At 43.1% G+C, this 20087-nt stretch overlaps 1 protein-coding gene across 5 annotated transcripts in view; it reads right to left on the reverse strand.

Annotated features, from left to right (window-relative positions):
- Positions 1-310: 310 nt before the first annotated feature.
- Positions 311-20087, reverse strand: part of SERPINE2 (serpin family E member 2) — a 59198-nt gene continuing 39421 nt past the window's right edge. For 4 of the 5 annotated variants that reach the window (XM_023761845.1, XM_023761843.1, XM_023761851.1 and 1 more), the window contains exons 3-9: positions 18688-18915; positions 14731-14979; positions 8400-8598; positions 6673-6773; positions 4358-4444; positions 1966-2049; positions 311-1071 (exon numbers count right to left, since the gene is read on the reverse strand). In XM_023761845.1, coding sequence (XP_023617613.1) covers positions 1034-1071; positions 1966-2049; positions 4358-4444; positions 6673-6773; positions 8400-8598; positions 14731-14979; positions 18688-18915 — 986 coding nt within the window. In that variant the 3' untranslated portion in view covers positions 311-1033. The remainder of the gene's footprint in view (positions 1072-1965; positions 2050-4357; positions 4445-6672; positions 6774-8399; positions 8599-14730; positions 14980-18687; positions 18916-20087) is intronic. The other variant, XM_023761858.1, reaches the window with a different exon arrangement.

A 20087-nucleotide genomic window follows, 5' to 3' on the forward strand; every position in this document is an offset into this window, starting at 1 on the left:
GGTTTATTAGAAGAGGTTGAAGTCTTTTCAAAAGGCTCTGTTTCTTAAAAAATATATTTTTTCACTGATTTCAGAGAGTAAGGGAGAGGGAGAGAGAAACATCAATGATGAGAGAGAACCATTGATTGGCTGCCTCCTGCATACCCTACACTGGGGATCAAGCCCGCAACCTGGGCATGTGCCCTGACTAGGAATTGAACCGTGACCTCCTCGTTCGTAGGTTGATGCTCAACCACTGAGGCACGCCACTCAGGCAAGTCTCTGTTTCTTGTGTTGTACTTTAAGATAGTAGACAAATAACTTTCTTTCCTTTTTTTTTTTTTTTACTACTTATAACACTTTATTTTTACTTTGTACAAAATACAAAAATGCAAATCCAAAGAGTACAGAAGACCAGTAGCGACAGGCACACTGCACAACAGCAAACCTTGTCTAGCAAGACATTAGTTTTTAAAACTTTATTTTAGTGAATACGTGCATTATATAAAACAACAGCAACAACAACATCAAAAACACAAAGAAGCTAGAGATTTCGCTATTTCTACCCCCCAAATAATGCTTACTATCAAGACTTTGGATGAGACCAAAAAAAATTAAAAGGCCAATAATATTTTTTTTTCATAAAAATGTAAAAGCTACGATAAAATGTCTTTTCCCCCCATCACACTGATTCAATGTCTTCTGCAAAGCCATACATTAAACAAAACAAAACAAAAATCCTGAACTGGACAGTAAATACTCAAGAGGGTTGTTACCTAGGTAACCACTCAGTAGTTTAAAGACTCTTTTAAACATTTGGAAGCCCTCTAGTCATTGCTCAGTACAGTGTTCCAGCCATCCTGCCCTTTTCCCGCCTGTAACACATCTTGGAATAGAAATGCTTACATCATTGAGTCTCTGTTCCTAAGAACTAGTTTTGAAAAAGAAAGGAATGTAAAAAAATATTTAACAGAACTATGAGAGATGTAGGCAAGGAGTCTTCTCTTCATAGCAAAGTTGGGTTTGCTTTGCATGGCTTCTTCTGTAGGACCTTTCAGGGTTTGTTGATCTGCCCCATGAATAAGAAGGCACCTACAGAATTGAAAGAAAACAATGCATGACTATAAAAAAGTTAGAAAAAATTAGATGGAAGACACATTTATGGGAAGGTCCCTGGGGTACGTTTAAAGTTAACTGCTCTCAACAGAACTTTCTGCAATAATGGAAATGGTTTATACCTTCATGGTCCAGGATGGCAGCCATGAGTCACATGTGGCTACTGAGCTCTTGAAATATATTTACATTTCATGTAAATGAGTTAAAAGTTGAAGTGAAATAGCCACATGTGGCTAGAGATTACGGCACACGCTAATTATGACATTGAACTTGCAATGAGACAAGAGGATAAGGAACTAGCTTCTATTATTGATTTAAAAAGGGTAAGAGTTAAAATGTCTTAGTTTCTACTCTGTACCAACATGAACCCAACCTTTCCACAAAGACAATATTATTTATTCTTCAGAGTTGTACTAAGGGGTAGGAACTACTGTTACCCTTAAAGATGGAGCTAAAGTTTGAACCAATGACTCAAAGAGCCAAGATCCACTGAATTAACAAATCTGAACCGTGGAGTGGGCTTACAGAGGTTGATGGCATGTAACTTCTTATAAAATTTCACTGCATTTATTTAAAAGAAAATCAATAGATGTTAAAAATGGCTCAAAGGGTGGCAGAGCTCTCTACATGTTAAAACCAAGATAAAACAAACAACACAAACATACAATCTTGTCCTTGTTTCAAAGATTCCATCACACTTTATAAACAGTCTGATTTCCCTCTCTCTCCAATGTGTGTAGTTATATTATTTGAAGTGCTTGCGATTGTTGCCACATGGGAAATAGACTAAAAGCAGCACCATTGGATGTAACTACAAATCCACCTTTCTGAATTCTAACTTGTAACCAATGGAAGAGGAGAATCACTTACCTGTAGGATTATGTCGGATGAAAAATAGAAAAGGTCTGTCCACTATAAACCAGGGAGGAGATGACCTTGCAATTAGAATCGCAGCTGTGGGAAGAAAAGGAAACATGTTGTGCACCCAGCGTGTGGCCAGAAAGGCAGCTGGCCCCATGGAGCCTTGATGCTGGTGTTTGGGGACACACTTAATTCCTGTTCCATGGGCTGGACGTATCATGAAAGGCCCAATGGTCCCCATGTACTGAACAGCCACCATGGACCAGGCCCTTTGCCTTTACCATCTTATTTAGTCTACACAAGTACCACCTTTAATAAAAGCACTTACTCCTTGTAGGGTTTCTATGAGGGTTAAGTGACATAAACATGTTATAGGTCTTAGCACAATGTTTGTTCACCATCATTAGTGGCTGTTTTCTATTTATTTCATCTGCCTTTCTGATGAAGGCAGCTGGTCCTTTCAGCCTATTTGAATCCCTTCTGCATATCAAAGCCCAGCTTCATGCTCAACCTCTGAGACTGTGCCTCTTCCTCTGGCACGATCTAGGTTTTCCTCCCATTGGCAACATAGACCACTCGTTGGGACCTAATGTGTTGTCCATCTCATCTTGGTGTAGACACTGGACTTAGAAAGCAAACTTCTTTAGTTCATGGTCTTAGACGTGCTTACTCTGCCATGCTTACCAACAGTGGCTTCAATTTAATAAGCCTGAGGTAGTGCCAGGTGTAACTGCCCCATGCTTGCTGCATTGACCCAGTCCTCTTGTTCAAGCCCCAGAAAGCATTCATGACTTGGGCTTGATATGACAAAGAAAACATCTGCAGCTATGTTGGGATACAGCATTCAACCCAGGGTTATTAAAAACAACTCAATAGCAAGTGTTATGGACTAAATCAAATACCCTCAAAACATATATGCTGAAGCCTTAATCTCCATCGTGACTGTATTTGGACATAGGGCCTTTAAGGAGGTGTTTACTTAAAGGAGGGCATGAAGGTAGAGCCCTAATCCAATAAAACTGGGTCCTTATGAGAAGAGAGGGAAACACCAGGGATGGACACCCACAGAGAAAAGGCCTATGAGGACACAGTGAGAAGGCGGACATCCACAAGCCAAGGAGAGAGGACTGAAGAGAAACCAGCCCTGGCAACACCTAGATCTTGGACTTCAGCCTCCAGAAGTGTGAGAAATGAATTTCTGTTGGACTTGTTATGGCAGCTCGAGCAAACTAATACAGCAGGGTTGGGCTTCGTGAGGATTTGACCTGGGCAGTTACACAGGGTCCTACACTCACAAGGTCCCCGCATGTGACCTGCTGCTGCTATCTCAAATTCTCAATCAGTTTTGAACGAGGGGCTCCATATTTTCATTTTGCAAAGAACCCTGCAAATTATGTAGCCAGTCCTGATAGTTCTGCTGTTGGCAAAACGGGTCAATAACTTGGGCAAAACTTAGATGTCACTTATAATCACCCAGAAAAGACAGGAGGCATTTACAAAATTCCAACCCCTCTTATTCTAGGTCTTTGTTTCAAATGCTATTTTAAAGGAATACACATTAAATGTTTATTTTAGAAAGGCAATAACGTGTCTACTGTGGGTATAAATGGTACTTTTAATGACCAGAAATACTTGACCCAGTTACAAGTGTAGCTGAGATATGATTCACTTTATGAGCTCACAGGGCTTGGTCATATCTATTCAAGCAATCTCATGTGGATAATCAAGGGGTAAAAAGAAAACAACCGAAGATTGTTCCATTTCCTCCTTCATTATATGAGCCGTCAAGGAGAAAGCAGAGGTGGATGTTCAAATGACCAAGAAAGGCTGCACCGCCATCCTGCTCCAATCAGCAGCTGCGTGCTAATTCTTCACTTTGTCCTGGGTAAACCCGACTGACTCGTTTCCTGTGAGTTAAGTGCTATTATGCTATGTTTCTATCTGAAGATTGGTCTTCTCTGCCCACAGAAGCCAGAATACGCTCTGTCCAGCTAAGAGCAGGTTTGGGCACACTGCTGTGCTCAGGCCGTGTGGGGACAGCTCCTGCCTTCATCAAGTTTTGTAGAAACAGCCGGGCCCTTTGGCTTGCATCATCTCTGCTGCTGTCGCTTCAATGGCAGAGTAGCTGCTTTGGAGCCGGTAGGGCCCACAAAGCAGAAAATACATAGTTTACAGAAAAAGTTTGTCGACTCTCGTCCCGGAGGAATTTTCTCACTGAAGTGCTTCCCTTAATGATACAGACTCAGAGGCCCATGGGCACAGGTCTTCAATCTGTCTCATTTCCCACCATGTCCGGACAGTCACCCCACAGCACCTGACTGGAAGTCCACGAGTGAGCTGAGGACTCATGTCACCCCTCACCCCCCGCACCAGGACCAGCCCCGCCAGGACCCCGGCTTACTGGTGACTGCTGAAGCTTTGGTTCCGTCTTCACTGACTTCAATTTTTGCTTTTTGCAAGATGTGAGAAATATGAAGGTTTTCTGACCCTGTTTCCAGAAAATAAGACAAAAAACAACAGCGTTTGTTTGCTATGCAGACCATCTGTGTAGCTGGAAAAGGAACCTCAGCCATGGCCAATTCCAGTTCTTAAACGGTGTCAGTGGAGAAGCGACTTCTCACAGTCCCGGTGACTGAAGGCTGTAGGTGGCCTGCCACCTGCCCTGTCTGCTCAAAGAACTGGGATATCACTCAAGAGGAGGGAGTCCCAGACCCCAAATATGTTAGTGCTGCTAGCCAATCAACTCCAATCACTGAGAATTTCATAAACAATAAAAAGAGCGAAGCTGTAAAAAGGAAGCCCAGTTACCCAGAAGCAGCAAGCCAACATTATTTTTCCCTTACAAATGTCAGATCCAGGAGGGATTTCAGATGGCACTGACAGATGGGGAAACCAAGGCCCAGAGTGTTAAAAAAAAAAAGTCTTTAAGTCACATGCAAGTTAGTGGCAGAGTAGGTGCTGGCTTTTCACAAGAAAAGCCACTCATCTCGTGGGTGTATTAGTAAGAGAAGAGGGTCAAGCAGGAGACCAGTCAGACTGTTGTGAGGGCGACTCAGAAATGCAGTTTTGTCCCTGGAAACTTTCAGTGAATTCACTTTCCTTCTCAGCAAATCCTTACCATTCCAGCAACCCCCACTGGGGGCAGCCTTCAGGGGCAACACAAACAAAGGTTAATGGTAGCCTTGACTGGACATGGGTCAGGATGCAAAGGGAACTAGCGCTTCTTGCGTCATCTGGTTTTATTTCATTTTAAATTTATCGGGGTGACATTAGTTAATAAAATTACATATTGTATTTCAGGTGTACGATTCTATAATCCACCAGCTGTACATTGTACTGTGTGCTCACCACCCCATCTGGTTTCAAATTGGCTGCACCGATGCTTGGCTCTAAATGTGACCGATGGTGAGTGAGGGGCCCCTTTGCAGGGCCATGTCACCTGCAGGGTTAAACAGAAGGTCTCAGAAGAATGTGGGGAGCGTGGTCTTCCCTCTGAACACCTGTGAACTCCCTGTGACACTATGTAGTGTTTAGGCTACATAGGATAACCCTGAAGGGGAAAGTGCATATTAAAACTGTGTTCCTCAAATGTTATTGGGCTGAGGAATTTGGTAAAGAGAAGATTCTGATTCAGTAGGTCTGAGCTGGGCCCAACATCATGTATTTCAAACAGGCTCCCAGGTGATGGGGCCGCCGCTGGACCGGGATGAGCGTCTGGCTCACAGGAGGAGACCATCAGGACAGCCATGCGCTGCAGTTTCCCCAGGGGGGTCAAGTGTGTGCCCGGGACAGGCACTCAGGTGTTCACTAGCAGGCACCTGAGGCTGGTGATGAACACATGCCTTTGCATTCAAGGAGAAAAATACAAAATGGAGTGCAAGTAGTATTTAAACCAGGGGTCCTCAAACTTTTTAAACAGGGGTCCAGTTCACTGTCCCTCAGACATTCCACACATGTGCACTGCGGGCCGGGGACGAGTCGGCTGCTAAGCAGGACAGGCAGCGGCGGCAAAAACACCCGGCGGGCTAGATAAATGTTTTCGGTGGGCCGAATGTGGCCCGCGGGCCGTAGTTTGAGGACCTCTGGTTTAAACCATGACTTTGCTATGGGAGGAGGTTGTTATGCCCCAAATTAAAAAAGACAAAGGACTGACCATTCACACATAGCTCCAGGAAAAGGTACCTATGTTGGCTCAGAAGGGATGTCATACCAGATGTATCTTAGAAGTTTTGGCAAAGAAAAATTCTAATCGGACTTCTTTGAATTTACATTATTTCAGATTAATGGGCATGAATTTCCAAAATACATATCTGGATATTGTGCATGCCTGCTGTTGTTTGGTGGGAATAAGTATTTGAAAGCCCAAAATATCTTGATTTTTCAAACAGGGGACAAGTGTGCATTTGAAAAAATAACAACTAATACCTAAGTAAGGGCCAAATTTTTGGGTAATAGAGACAATACACAAAATACTTCTTTACCTGTGTAGAGTTACGTGGGCTTCACAGGAAAAGTACAAGTGAAATGCACGGATGACTGAACTTCTAATTGAAATGATTGAGGATCAACAGCAACACTGGGCAATATATCAAATTAAACCTTGGAGAGTTTTAGGTCAACACATTTGTAATTTTGACCTTTCCTTTCTGAACAAATCAGAGACTCCGTTTGTAACAAAGTCTTCAAGTTTAAGAATACATTTTAAACTGAACATACTTGTTATTTTAGCAAAATTTGCCTTTGATGGGTCAAACATCTCGGTGATACCAAGAACTTTCAGCGGCTCCTTCAGATCCATTTCTGCTGTAGCTGTGAACCTAGCATGAAAGCACAAAATAGGAGGAAAAATCACTAGGCTATGAATGATATAAAATGATATAATCAGTGCCAGTGAGAAAATGTTTACAAACAGCTTCTTTTTAAGCATGCCCTGAACACCAATCTAAATTGCATTGTAAATCTTAATCCCAAGGTAATTAGAGAACAACTCATCCCTGAGACCCTCAGCTGGCATCAGCAGCACAAATAGTAACAGCAAGTGGAGGCTCTCTCATCCTCACATGCAACAGGCTCCCTGGTCCAGTCTCAAGGAGATCCACAGGAGCACCTTCTCTTGTGTGGACGGGAGATGCCGGGTGTTGACAAGTGTCTACACTCTGCAATGTCTACAGTCCTTCCCCACATCCAACCAAAGAGCCATCACCTTGGCTGCCGTAAGAGCCACCATCCTCACTGGGACTGGGGATGGTCAAAAGAGAGGAGATGCATTCCTGCTGGTTCATGGAGAGATTCTGAAAGCATCTCAGAATGTTAAAATGAGAGCAAACGTTGGGAATAGGTGTCATGGTATTGTGTTTGGGTGTAGTACTGGTTTCTTGAATATGTGTAGGCTATCTGGCCTTAAAGCATCCACATGTCAGCTATTCAATGTGTCATCAGGGGATATTTTACCAGATTTGATCACATCCTGTGGGAGAGCAACAGGGTAGGTGAATGGATTCTCATCACAGATGGGTAGGAATGGCAATTAGCCATTAATTATAATTGTAATTTACCAACAATGTCACCATCTCATTCCTTTTTACCAAGCATTGCCTATGTAAAGGCTTATTTTACAACAAAAAATAATCTTGGGAAGATTACTAATACTTATTATCAACGTACTTCTCTGATTTCTTAACTCAGTGACTGGAAATTAAAAGCTATTAGAACGGGAAGTTACCACCACACTGAGGTCTGGGTGGTTAAAAGCCCCAGAAACGGGCCAAACACTTATGTTAAAAAGTTTGTAAAAGGAAGACATCATTGCCCCTTCACAATCTAGGCAAAACAAGGCATTCTCTGACCTGTTAGAAATTCAGGATTCAGACAGAATCTGGGATGACTTTTCCCTTGGATTCAAGTCTTAACAGCCCAAATTTTATCTGTCTTATACTTTCAGGTTATAAGAGAAAAACTTCCCTAGATACTAATGTATGGATTCTGCTTGGGGTTTCAAAATATTCCCTTACCACCTACCTTCTGGACCTTGGTCTTCAGCAACTTCCAGCTAAAACGTAAGTAACTAAAATGAAGCTCCTTATCAAAGAACAGAACGCTATTAAACTTTACTGTAATTTTATCATATTAATATGATGACATGCATGTGTTTTTCAGTTTTTTGAACAAATGAGACATGTTTGGAGCTTGGGGTTTTGTGGAGGCTCTGAGGCCATCTGCCTTCTCTCCTCCACTGTCATGAGCTGGCCACATCAGAAGCACGGGAATAACAATAAACTTTCCCACAAGCACAGCCTTGCATTCTGACCATGCGATTTCTGCACAATAAAGTGGGCTTCGTGATGGGCCAGATTTTAGCCTCGTGTTGTCTGGTATCTGGCACAATCACCATCAAGGATTGAGCACTTCCGTTGTTTTCTCCTTCAGGGAAAGGAGCCACTTACTTGGGCAAGACGACCTGCACCCTCTTGGGCACCATCATGCTGGTCCAGCTGTCTATGGTCTTGGTGCTGATGTGAGGGATGATGGCCGAGAGTGGGGTGGAGCTCTCGCTCGGCAGCGCAATCAGCATGCTGATGCTCTCCCCGTGGTAGGGCAGTTCAATGAAGTTGTACCATAAGCCATTGGGGGTGCTTGCTGACCCTAAAGAAATCAGAGGCAGGTTCAGTAGGCCCTTGATGACTTCCAAACGTGGTGGGAGTGACCACTGGTCACCAGGGTAGACTCAGAAGAAAGAGAGCCATGCAAAATAGCTTCCTTAGAAGGACAAAGGCACTTAGAATACAGTGCTTTGCAAAAAGTTGATCCTTATCATATGAATAAAGAAATGAATTTGAGCTGCCTGAGAAGGACTCTTTTGGCCAAGACTATGTGTGCCTGTTGAAGAGAAGGGAGGGAAGGAATAAACAGCTTCCATTGTTTAGGGCCCAATCTATGCCAGCCCATACCAAGCATTTCCACACAGTTACAATCACAGTGTCCCATAAGGTAGGTATAAGAGGTCTATGTTACCACCAGGGAAGCTACCATTAGAGGAATTCGGTAACTTGCCAAGGGACACATGGCTGAGAAGTGGAGCACCAGGACTTGGGGTCAGTATGTCTAATGCCAAAGACCATCTTCTTACTTCACTGCCCTGACTCCCTGCTCACTCTTCATTCATTCCAGTAACTTTCATTAGGGCTCTTAGATAATTTATGGTACTCGTGCTTACTAGTAACAAACCAAGAATGACTTAATCAGTATTTGTCAAAATGTCGTGTAGAGAACTCTTGCAACTTGCAAGATGCTCGGTGGACAAACTGGGTTCCGTACCCAGTGAGTTTAGGAAGCACTGGACCATTGCTTCTTGCAGAGAATATAATACCAACAATATAAAGGCTCTGAGATAGTCTGAAGAAAACTGTTTAACTCTAGTTATCCCCAGATCTCCCAAACTAAATAAACCCTTTTATCCCATGTAAAATATTCAAAACATTTAGCAACTGAGCAGCTTGCCTGAGCATCTTGGATTAGAGTGAATAAAAGTGTAGTCACGATGGACACTGGCGAGAAGCCCAGCTCATGGGGATGTGCCCAGAGAGGCTACCAGCTCCATGGGGAAAGTCTTCGACAGAGCACTTTAGGATCCCATGGAACCTCTACATTCGGCATGTACTGAGTTATAAAAATAATGTGGTGAATGGAAAACCAGCATTTCTAGACTCATAGTGCATTTCTGAAAAGTTTTATTAAACATATCTCAAACTTTTTAAGAAGAACTCGGCAACCTTGGTGAGCATGGAGGATGGAAACACCTAGAGTTGGAGGATGGAGACACCAGTGCAGGAGATCTGGAGTTACAGGACTTGGATTGAAATCCTGGTTCTGACGTACACTAGCTCTTGGACTTGGGCAAACTCCTTATCCAGGGGTTGTTGAGATGATTAAACGTGAAAAAAAAAATACATGTAAGGGACTTAGCAGGGCCAGACCCAGGGTGGGTGCCCACTGAGCAGGGCCCCCTCTTCCTCTTCCTCTAAATGACCTAGAAGGACACCATGTTTAAGGAAAAGAGAAAAGAGAAAGTGGTTTCTCTCATGATTGCCTTTTCTTTGAGGAGGACCTTTGCCAATCACTGCACTGGAGACAGATAACATCCACGTCAGGTCTCCACAGATGGGGGAAGGGTGGCAGAGAGACAGTGAACTTGTCTTTGTTACATAACAAACACTTTTAACTATAAAATGTGACGAAAATAGTGAAGCAATTAGAATGGCTGACACTACAGGGTGACATTGCAGGTTCCTCTTAAGAAAGAAATATGTGGCAATCTGTGCATGTGCAGGCTCACGCTGGCCCGGGTTTGTCTTGGGGCTACCTATAATTCAAACATGGGACCCTCGTCTCTGCTTTTACCCTGCATACCACAATGGTCTCAGAAGAAATGGAAAAAATCCATGGGAAAGTGAGAAAAAAATCACTTCCTAATAATCCCTTTAATCCTCAAAGAAAACATTAGGTCCCTCCTCTGGCAGAGCTAATTTTTAGAAACTGAAATGTGGGAAGCAGTTAATAAATGATTACCCCAGGGCGAGGAGTAAGCACCTGGAGGTATTCATTAACCACTTCTAGAAGTGTTTAATGTTCAGATAAGGATTGGGGTCATGAATAATAAAAACTTATGAGCTGAGTGTGCTTGAGGCGAGGAGACAGCGTCTATTTCCACCGGTTAATCCAGCCTCGACTGGAGACATCATTAACTAACCATTTATATCCAGTCACTCACGTCTGCCTCATGATTCCTTTCTCCCTGGCTCTGCTTCTGCTTCTGATCACAGGAGCTGATGACAAATGTCAGCTAGGATCCCTCGGAACAAACCCCTTCCATGCTTATCTTTACTTGGCAGCTTGAGGAGCCAGGAGACAAAAATAACATGTGTCCTCTCCTTCCACTCAGTCCCGAAAGCACTGCCTTCACAGTGTCGCCTTATGGAAGGCAAGCGCAGAGGTCAAAGACATGAGATCTGGAGTTATAGGACCTGGATTCAAATCCTGGCTCTGACACACACTAGCTCTTGGACTTGGGCAAATTCCTTATCCAGGTCTTAGTTTATTTATCTGTGCAATGGGATAACAGTGTCTACCTTATAGAGCTGTGAAAATGAAATGAGAATATATCTGCACACATCTACTGATGTCAGCAGTTTTGTAAAACACTTCACTTCTTAAGTGTTAGGTTACTGCTCAAACAGTTGAAACAGAATTGATCCACCAAGAAAAACCCCACGAGCTGCAGTAGAGCACAGCTCCTGGGCAGGATGAATCAGACAGAGAAAGGGTATTTGGGAAGCTGGTGTGGGGCAGGGTCCCAGACTGCTTCCCCGTAGGTAGTGTCCTGCCCGAGGCCCTGCATCCCGCAGCTCTGGGAAGCAGACTTAATGAGGATAATTTCTGGAGAACATAACAATGCGAAAGAAGCAGGCTCCATTCTGAAGAGAAGGGAAGATGTGAAAAGAGAAAAGCGGTCTTTTCTCTTGATGAATGGTGATCAACCAAACCTTTAATGAGAGATAAAAGGCAGGGAGCCAAATATTAAAAATATTAGAGATGATTTAGGACTTTCTGTCAGTGGTGCTTTGGGGATCAGCCAGTTTTTCTGGAATGTTCCCTAAATGCTCCAATTCCTATTTGAAGTCCTGTAAGGGAGGAAGTAGTAGGTAAGGCTCAATGAAAGGTTAAGAACTCTTAACAGTCTGTACTATCAGAGAGAACATTTTAAATATTTAACATCAGGAAAGCCTCATAGATGAACGTTCCCCAAATTACCTTCTACTACAATTAACTATAGATTTCCTGAGTTCTGAAGGAATGGTTCAGCTATACTTCGGTAGATGTTGAAAACCCACGGCCTGTCGTCTATACTCAGGATGGAGCAAAGGGAGTTTGGGGAGAGCTCATGGGGAGGGCTGATGGTTTAAGCAGCTGGGTGAGAACTGGTGCCATTTGCTGAGCTGAGGAACACGGGGCAGAGAGAACTCGATGGGTGAGGGCCACAATGCGTTTATCTATGGAACTAGAACTTAATAGACGACCAAAGAGAAGTAAAATGAATAGGTAGGTATGAGTAGGAAGCTCAGAGGAGAGTGGACTCTAGAAATATACTCTAGATACACACACAAATATGCATATGTATTTTTGGAATTCTTTGTGGCCTTTTAAAAAAATTTTTAAGTCTAAATTCATAACCATAAACACAAGAAATGTGTAACTTCTTTGACTCAGCAATTCCTATTCAAGGACATTACCTTTAGAAGTTCTGGCACAAGTATCTAGACATTTATGTACGAGAATGGTCCCTGCCGTGATGTGTGTTATGGGAAAAAAGTCAATGGCCGTTTATAGGATATGATGATACATTTATGCCATGGCATATAATGCAGCTGATAAAAGGATCTCATTGACATCCAAAAGTTTCCCAAGATATACTGTCTAATGAATAAAGCAGATTATAGAATAGAAATAACAGTGTAATCCTATGTATGTGGAAAAGTCTCATGGACGTATTTCAGATATCCATAGAAAAAGTCTCAAATGCTATTCCTGGCACTTAATAGGGGTTTTTATCCTGGGAAATGGAATTGTAGGGGAACATTTACTTTCTGCCTTATATCTGTCATATTTGAGGATTTTGCAATGAGCATGAGATATACTTCTACTACAAAAGGATTTTTCAGGCTTTTTTAATAGAAAAGTTTTTATCATCGAAGAGCTTATACTTAATGGGACAGAGTCAAGAGAATTTTCCCCTCCTCTCCTACTGTTCCCCCCGCCCACCCCCTTAATGTTACTAAGATATGACATCTCAGGGGGAAAAGACGGAAAGACTGATAAATGGGATGGCAATGCTTCGGAGAAGTGACCAGGAACAGTGAGGTTTGGGGAGGCCCAGGAACGTTGGGTGGGTGGCACCAGAGGCCGTGTGTGTGGGTTCAGGCCGGCAGCCTGGCCTGTCTCAGCGGGACTGCCCAGCCCTGAGCCCTGGCTGGTCATGGTGGCCAGCCTGCAAGGAGACACCAGAAAATGCGTGGCCAGCGAAGCGGCCTGTAGTCATGAAGACGAATGCCTGCTGGGGCCAGTACAGACAGCTCTGTGCTCCCTTCACAGCCGCAACAAAACAAACCTGCCCTGCCTTTCGGTGAAAAGCAGAGTTTAATGAAGGGACTGCTTGTAAAGCATGGGCAGAGTACAGAGAAACCACTGAGGACGGTACCCTGGGCTACAAATAGTTGGGCACCCTTACCAGCCTTAGGCTGGGAGCGGTGAAGGGAGGGAGGTGACCTGCAGCTTTTGGGCACGCCCTGATGGCAGGAGCTAAATAAGACCTTGGTGGAGGGAGACCGGGCCCTGGTGATGGCAGGGAGAGGGCTGGGAAGCCAGCAGCCTAACCCTCTCCCCTCCCTTGCCCCTACCACCTGCTAGTTCTCCCCACTAGCCAACCCAGCTGGAACCCAGAGGGCAATGGAGACCATAGAAACAGCCTCCTGGAGGCCCGAACAGGATGGAGAAGCAAGGACACAAATCAGGGAAGAGGCCCAGTACTGCAGTCCCACAGAGAACGAACCTTTGACAATGAGAATGTATTTGTGTACTGCTTTCTGTAAAACACACACGTATATTCTGAGACAAAGCAGTTCTTAATGGAAAAGCTTCCCGGGACACGTTGCTTCCTCTCTGGGAATCTCCTATCTACTCAAGAAAAGTGGGTTACATTCATTCCTGTAAACACAAATATTTGAATCTTTTGGGAATGTCTGTGGAATTCCTTGCATTTTCATCTTTGACTACTGAAGCATACAGTAAATGAGGTCCCCTCACTTTTTATTTTGTTAGAATGGGGAATGTGTCCTCACTTTTTATTTTGTTAGAATGGGGAATGTGTGCAAAGATTGGCCTTAAGATAACACAGCTGCACTTTGGCTCTGAGCTGGTGGCCATGCTAGCATTCTCTTAGAGTCTTTTTGATTCCAACTTTGGGGCAAAAGAGTCTTTTTTTAAAAAACAAACAAAACCTAAACAAATCTATTTTATTTATTTTTTTAAATTTTAAATCCTCACCTGAGGATAAAAGAGCCTTTTTTTTATCCTCAGTTCCTTTGCATGATATGTTTCTTTTTTAAAAATTATATGTTATCTTTTTAAAAAATTTATTGAGTGAATGACAACATTTTACCAAGAAGGATGATGAATAATAAAGGAGAGGAAAGTGACTTTGTTTATTGCATCCCTCATATAAAGCATTCCCTAATTTAAAGAATCGGGCAGCTAGCGAAATGTTGAACAGTGCTTGAAGCTAATTCGTACTGAATATACAAAGGAAATACTTGGAAAACACACGTCCAGGTATAGGTTGGAGATGTTAAGACTAACTTATACAGTGAAAAGAAGAGTAATGTCAATCGGACCACCAATGCTTTGATAAAACCAGGTTTAAAATGCAACCACCAGACTCAGTTAGCTATGCTGTGGTAATGGCAGCAGAGGTGGGCCATTTTTTTGTTTCCTGATTGCAAAATGGATACATATTTAAAATTGAAAATTGAAATAAAGAAAAAGAATAATTTGAAATACCACCTCTGCTAACATTTAATTGAACATCCTCCAACACAGGTCTCTAGAGACATATGAATATATAGCAAGTATTTTATACAAATGGGATGAATCAGCATCTGTTGCTCTATAGCTTATCTGAAACCAACCATATATTAGAAAGGAGCCTTGCACGTGTGAACTTACCGCTCCGGAACAGAGAGAGCTGGGCTAGCATGGGCACTTGGTAGGACTTCCCGTCAGCTGCCACAAACGGACGTTTCTTTGTGTTCTCGGGTCGAAACCGTGATTTCCACAAACCCTTAAAATACAGGGCGTTGACCAGGACCATTCTGGTGAGCGTGCCGTCGATCAGGTCAGGGGAGAGCAGATTGTCGATCTTACCTGTGAGGTCACAGAACACACAAGTAAGAAACTCAGGATTGGCAGAGGCAGCTGCTGGATCAGGAGAATGGGAAAATCCAAGGGATTCTTAAATGATTTAGAAAAGCAATTTTTTTACATCACCCTTGTGTACTTTCTGATTCTTTTTCTCACTAAAAAGTAAAGCTGAAAACAAGTTAAAAATCAGAGACCGGGAAAGACTTTAGAGATCCTCTATGTAGGGATTACTGAACTTTTCATCAAGAAATTCTTTTATACCTAGTTCCTATCAGCCCCATGCTTTAGAAAAATTTACTCACCCAAATAAGCTATACAGCAGTGATGGCGAACCTTTTGAGCTCGGCGTGTCAGCATTTTGAAAAACCCTAACTTAACTCTGGTGCCGTGTCACATATAGAAATTTTTTGATATTTGCAACCATAGTAAAACAAAGACTTACATTTTTGATATTTATTTTATATATTTAAATGCCATTTAACAAAGAAAAATCAACCAAAAAAATGAGTTTGCGTGTCACCTCTGACACACGTGTCATAGGTTCGCCATCACTGCTATACAGTATTTAATTATTAATTAAGTTCCCTATTTTGGCTAATAACAGACACGTGTGATGACCAGTGAGAGGTTTTGGTCAGCACAAGATAAGCAGTCGGGCTGTTTGAACCACTGAGTTGATTTAATCACAGTCAAAATAAAGGAACACTTTATCCTGCACAGTGTTAGCAAAGGTGAATGCCTAAGTTCTCGTAAGATTTTTAGAAATGTTGAGCATTGGTTTGTAGTCTGTGGTTAAAGAAGAGTGGAAGTTAAAATCGCTGTCTATATTTATGGGTCAGGGATCAAGCTAGGTGCTAATATTGCAGAGATGAAAAGAAGTGAGTTCTCTCCCAGAACTCCAATTTTGAAGGAAAACGCTCTTCACCAAACGTCAAGATGTGGGGAGGGTCCACCTCGCTTGTGTCAGGAGTGAAGGAGCAGCCACTGACGTTCTGGGAGGCTCCGTGAAGCCACAGGATTCTGCAAAGTGCTACCTGGGCTTCGCACTTTGGATTTTTTTCATTTAGGTTCTTTTGGCTTCATATTTGAAGATTCAGCTGAGTGTGTGGTGTGTGTGTGTGTGTGTGTGTGTGTACATGTGCAAGAGAGATCACTAATACCCAAAGCTATTAAAAATTAGTTCAATGCAGCCTTTTTTTTTTTAAAAAGTGCATAATGTAAGTGCAAGTTATAATGTATTAAATGGCGAGTTTATGAAGAAGCAACAATGTCTAATTCAGAAAAGAGATTTAAGTCCTTTTAAATGAAGCGCAAGAGGATTCTGATGTACAATAAACAAACAAAAAGAAATCACCAGAGAGAAGCAGACCCAGGTTTCCCGGAGAGTTTCACCATTACTCCCTATTTCCACAAGGGGGCACCAACGCCACCTTACCTTAGGATCTGAAGGAAAATACATGTTTTAAATAGCCATTATTCAATACAAGGCCGGCCTCTGCCAACAGACTGTGGGAAGTTAGAGCTTTGTGCTCCAGCGATAGCAAGCTCCTTAGAGCTGGTCCCCCCATAGTGAATGTTTCTTGCTTTGCTGGGAACATCACCCAGTGCAGCCCCTACCTGCCTTTAAAGACATAGCTCCATGGTCCCTCTTGTCCACCTTTCTGAGCCTTCCACTCATCTCCCAGGAGTTTCCATAAAGCCCGATGCTCAGCACCACCATGACATTGAGGTATTCTGTTCCAGACAAATGTAATGTGTCTGTCTCCCCCAACTGAACCACGAATTGTGCAAGAACAAGGACCCTGTCATTCATTTCCTAAAATCCTGCCTAGCTCTATGTTCAGTGTACAGTCAGTGCTAAGTGTCTGAAGAAATCTCTTCAGCCTTTTTTTTTTTTTGCTAAGATAAATAAAACCTCTGATTGCCACCTGTAGGACTAAGATATTGTAAGAAGACATAAAAAAAAATAAACAGGAAAGACAAAGAAAGGTAAGAAATGCATAGCTTAGAGGCAATGAGGCACACGGGACACCTGCCATCAGTAACTGCCATAAACATGCATCCATCGTCTATCCACGTGTCTTCCAATACACTCACCATCCACCTACCCATTCATCCTTTTTTAAAATATATATTTTTATTGATTTCAGAGAGGAAGGGAGAAGGATAGAGAGCTAGAAACATTGATGATGAGAGAGAATCATTTATCAGCTGCCTCCTGCATGCCCCACACTGGGGATCGAGCCCGCAACCTGGGCATATGCTCTGACTGGGAATTGAACTGTGACCTTCTGGTTCATAGGTCGATGCTCAACCACTGAGCTACACTGGCCTGGCCCCATCCATCCTTAGATGCCTACCTATCAGGTGCCACGTATTCTTTTAGATAAGAAAATGAAACAAACAAACCCTGCCCTCAAAGATCTGTGTGTCCTTGAGGTGGAGGCTGACATAAGTAAACCCAGAATAGTATAAAGCTGCAGTTGTACAAGCTACCTTGAGTGAAAGCACTCAAGGATGTGAGGGCAAATAAGAGGAATCTGACCTGGTTGGCGAGGTCAGGCACGGATGGGTTCCTTGAGGAAGTATGACTTAGTTGAGCCAATGGCTACCAAAATAGCTCACGCGTGAACATTTGCTAAGTGCCAGGCACTCTTCTAAATGCTTTACCTATATTATTTTTATCCTCATAACAACCTTAATGTTGATATAGCTATTCTAGTAGTATCACTATGATATCTCCATTTTATGGATGAGGGCATTGAGACACAGGGAGGTTAAATAACGAGCCCTAGGTGACACAGCCAATAAATGGCAGAACTGAGATTCAAACTCAGAACGTACTCTTTTAACTGTTATGCTCTTCATGTGACAGTGTGAAGATGAATAGGCATTAACAAGGGGAAGGGAAGTGTTCAGTAGGTTGGGGTCCAGTGATCCAAACATACACCCCGGGTAACTCTCATGCAGGTATGTCAGGAACCACACTGAGAAACATGCCTAAAGTTGCCAAAGATTTTTCTTTGAGCATCTTCTTTCTGTTGCATCTCTTTTGCTTCCACTCCTGTGCCCTTAACTCTCCCTTCTATGAAAAATGGTTCCCAAATCTACATTTCTAGACTTAACTTTTCTCTGTTGTCCTGGACCTACCTCTCTTCCTGCATGTTTTCACCTGGAACTCCAGTTTACAAATGAACAGGTTTAGAGCGCCAATGTCAGACTTGGCTCAGTCTCATGGGAGAAGAGACACAGGTAAACAAGTAATCATTATGCCGTGTGGCAAGTGCTATAATGAAGGACATAGAAGAGGCGCAATCATATGCCCATCAGAACTGGAGAGGAGGCACCTGCTTCCTGAAAAGGACATTCCAGGCAAAGGAGACAACAGATACAAAGGCAGGAAGGAATGAGCAGCAAAAATTTCAAAACAGACAAGGGCCAGTGCACGAGGTTTCTGGGGATGAGATGCAGTGAGGAAAGAAGAGGGTCTGCAGGGCTGTATTCTGCTCTGCTGCCCGTGCCACAGGGGAAAAAAATCCCCAAGGGACACGAGTGGGGGCACGAAAAGGGAAGGAAGGCAGCCCAAGTTGTGGGCCCTGCTCAGAAAGAAAAGACAGACCAGCCAGTGGGGTCTTGGCCTTTGCCAACAGAAGGGCCACTGGACTTGCAGACACGTGTTAGGATCTTAGAGTCTAACTCACGCTTTCATTCACAAAGTGTAAAATCATACAAAATGTTGCTCAGGGAGCCGTGACCACTCACCCCTGGTTTCATTTTTAACCCACGCATTGATGGAATCACAGGCGGAGGCTGGATCCTTAAAGTTCACATTCCGGACTTCGCACTGAAACACATCTTTGTTCCTGGTAATGAAAGGCACTTCGATTTTAGAGCCATTCTTCACAAACATTGCATTAGCCACCGTCACAATATCTTTATTCTTCTTGGAGACGATGGCCTTGTTGATCTTCTTTAACGTTTTACCAGCTCCTAGAGGGGAAAGGAGAAAACACGGCAGTATTTCCACAAGAATTCTGAGAAGTTAGTTTTCAAAGTATCTTCTATCTTATGGCAATAACAACGGTATAAGCAAGATAATACGAGTAGTGTTCTCAGTGTCCTCGTGTTAAGAAAAGGGGGGAGGGTGTAATTAAATAAAGTACAACTGTTAATAGGTCTTAAAAATCGGTCATGCTTCGAGCATCAAATCAGGCACATTGAAGGCATTTTCAACACCTTTCCCATGTGGATCTCATTCTCCTGGGGGACTTTCTTGGTACCAGGTCAACAGGAAGATTGGTAAGCGCCTCGATTATGTAGCCATGGAGGGATACATGAAAGGAATCTTCCCAACCCATTCTCTTTCTCACTTAACAATCGTGACTGCTATTTCCTTTCCTGCCAAAGATTTAACAACATGATTACCTTTTTCTATTTTGGGAAGAAAAAAAAAAGAATAAAATAAGCATTTGAAAGACTATAAAAAAATGGCCATGTGCCATCATCCACGAACAATGATTTTTACTTGTTATCGAGCTCAAAAAGTAGAGGAATTAATTTTATGGCAACATAAGCTTTATTTTACACAAGCCATCCATACATGCTCCACTCAGTTTTAGAGCATGGGAAGAAGGAGAGTAAGTTATAAGGATGCAATGTGTTTCTGTAGAGAGCTTGTATTACAGATCCTTCTCACTCACTTTGCAGAATGACACTGTCCTAAAACGCCCTGCAAGTCTTGTCACTCTGAGAGGTTTCTTCTTCTGACTCTTCAACAAAAATTATTTTATTGATTTTATTAGAGAGAAAGAAAGGGAGAGGGAGAGAGAGAAACATCGATGAGAGGAAAACATCAACGTCGACTGGCTGCCTCCTGCACGCCCCCTACTGGGGATCGAGCCTGCAACCTGGGCAGTGCCCTGACTGGGAATTGAACCTGCAAACTCTTGGTGCATGGGATGATGCCCAACCAACCGAGCCACACCGGCCAGGCTCTTCTTCTGACCCTTTAAACCAGGGCAGGGAAGAGGTGCCCAGGCTCCATGAAGAGGTGGTCCTATGGCCTTTGTCAGGTTTCTCAGGACTCTACCCCTCACACCTTCTGTGGGGCAGGACCGGATGGAGGGGGCTGGCCCATTTCATAAGTCAGGGAGCAGCAAACG

The sequence above is a fragment of the Myotis lucifugus genome, unplaced genomic scaffold (assembly GCF_000147115.1).
Source record: "Myotis lucifugus unplaced genomic scaffold, Myoluc2.0 scaffold_3, whole genome shotgun sequence".
NCBI classification, from domain to species: Eukaryota; Metazoa; Chordata; class Mammalia; order Chiroptera; family Vespertilionidae; genus Myotis; species Myotis lucifugus.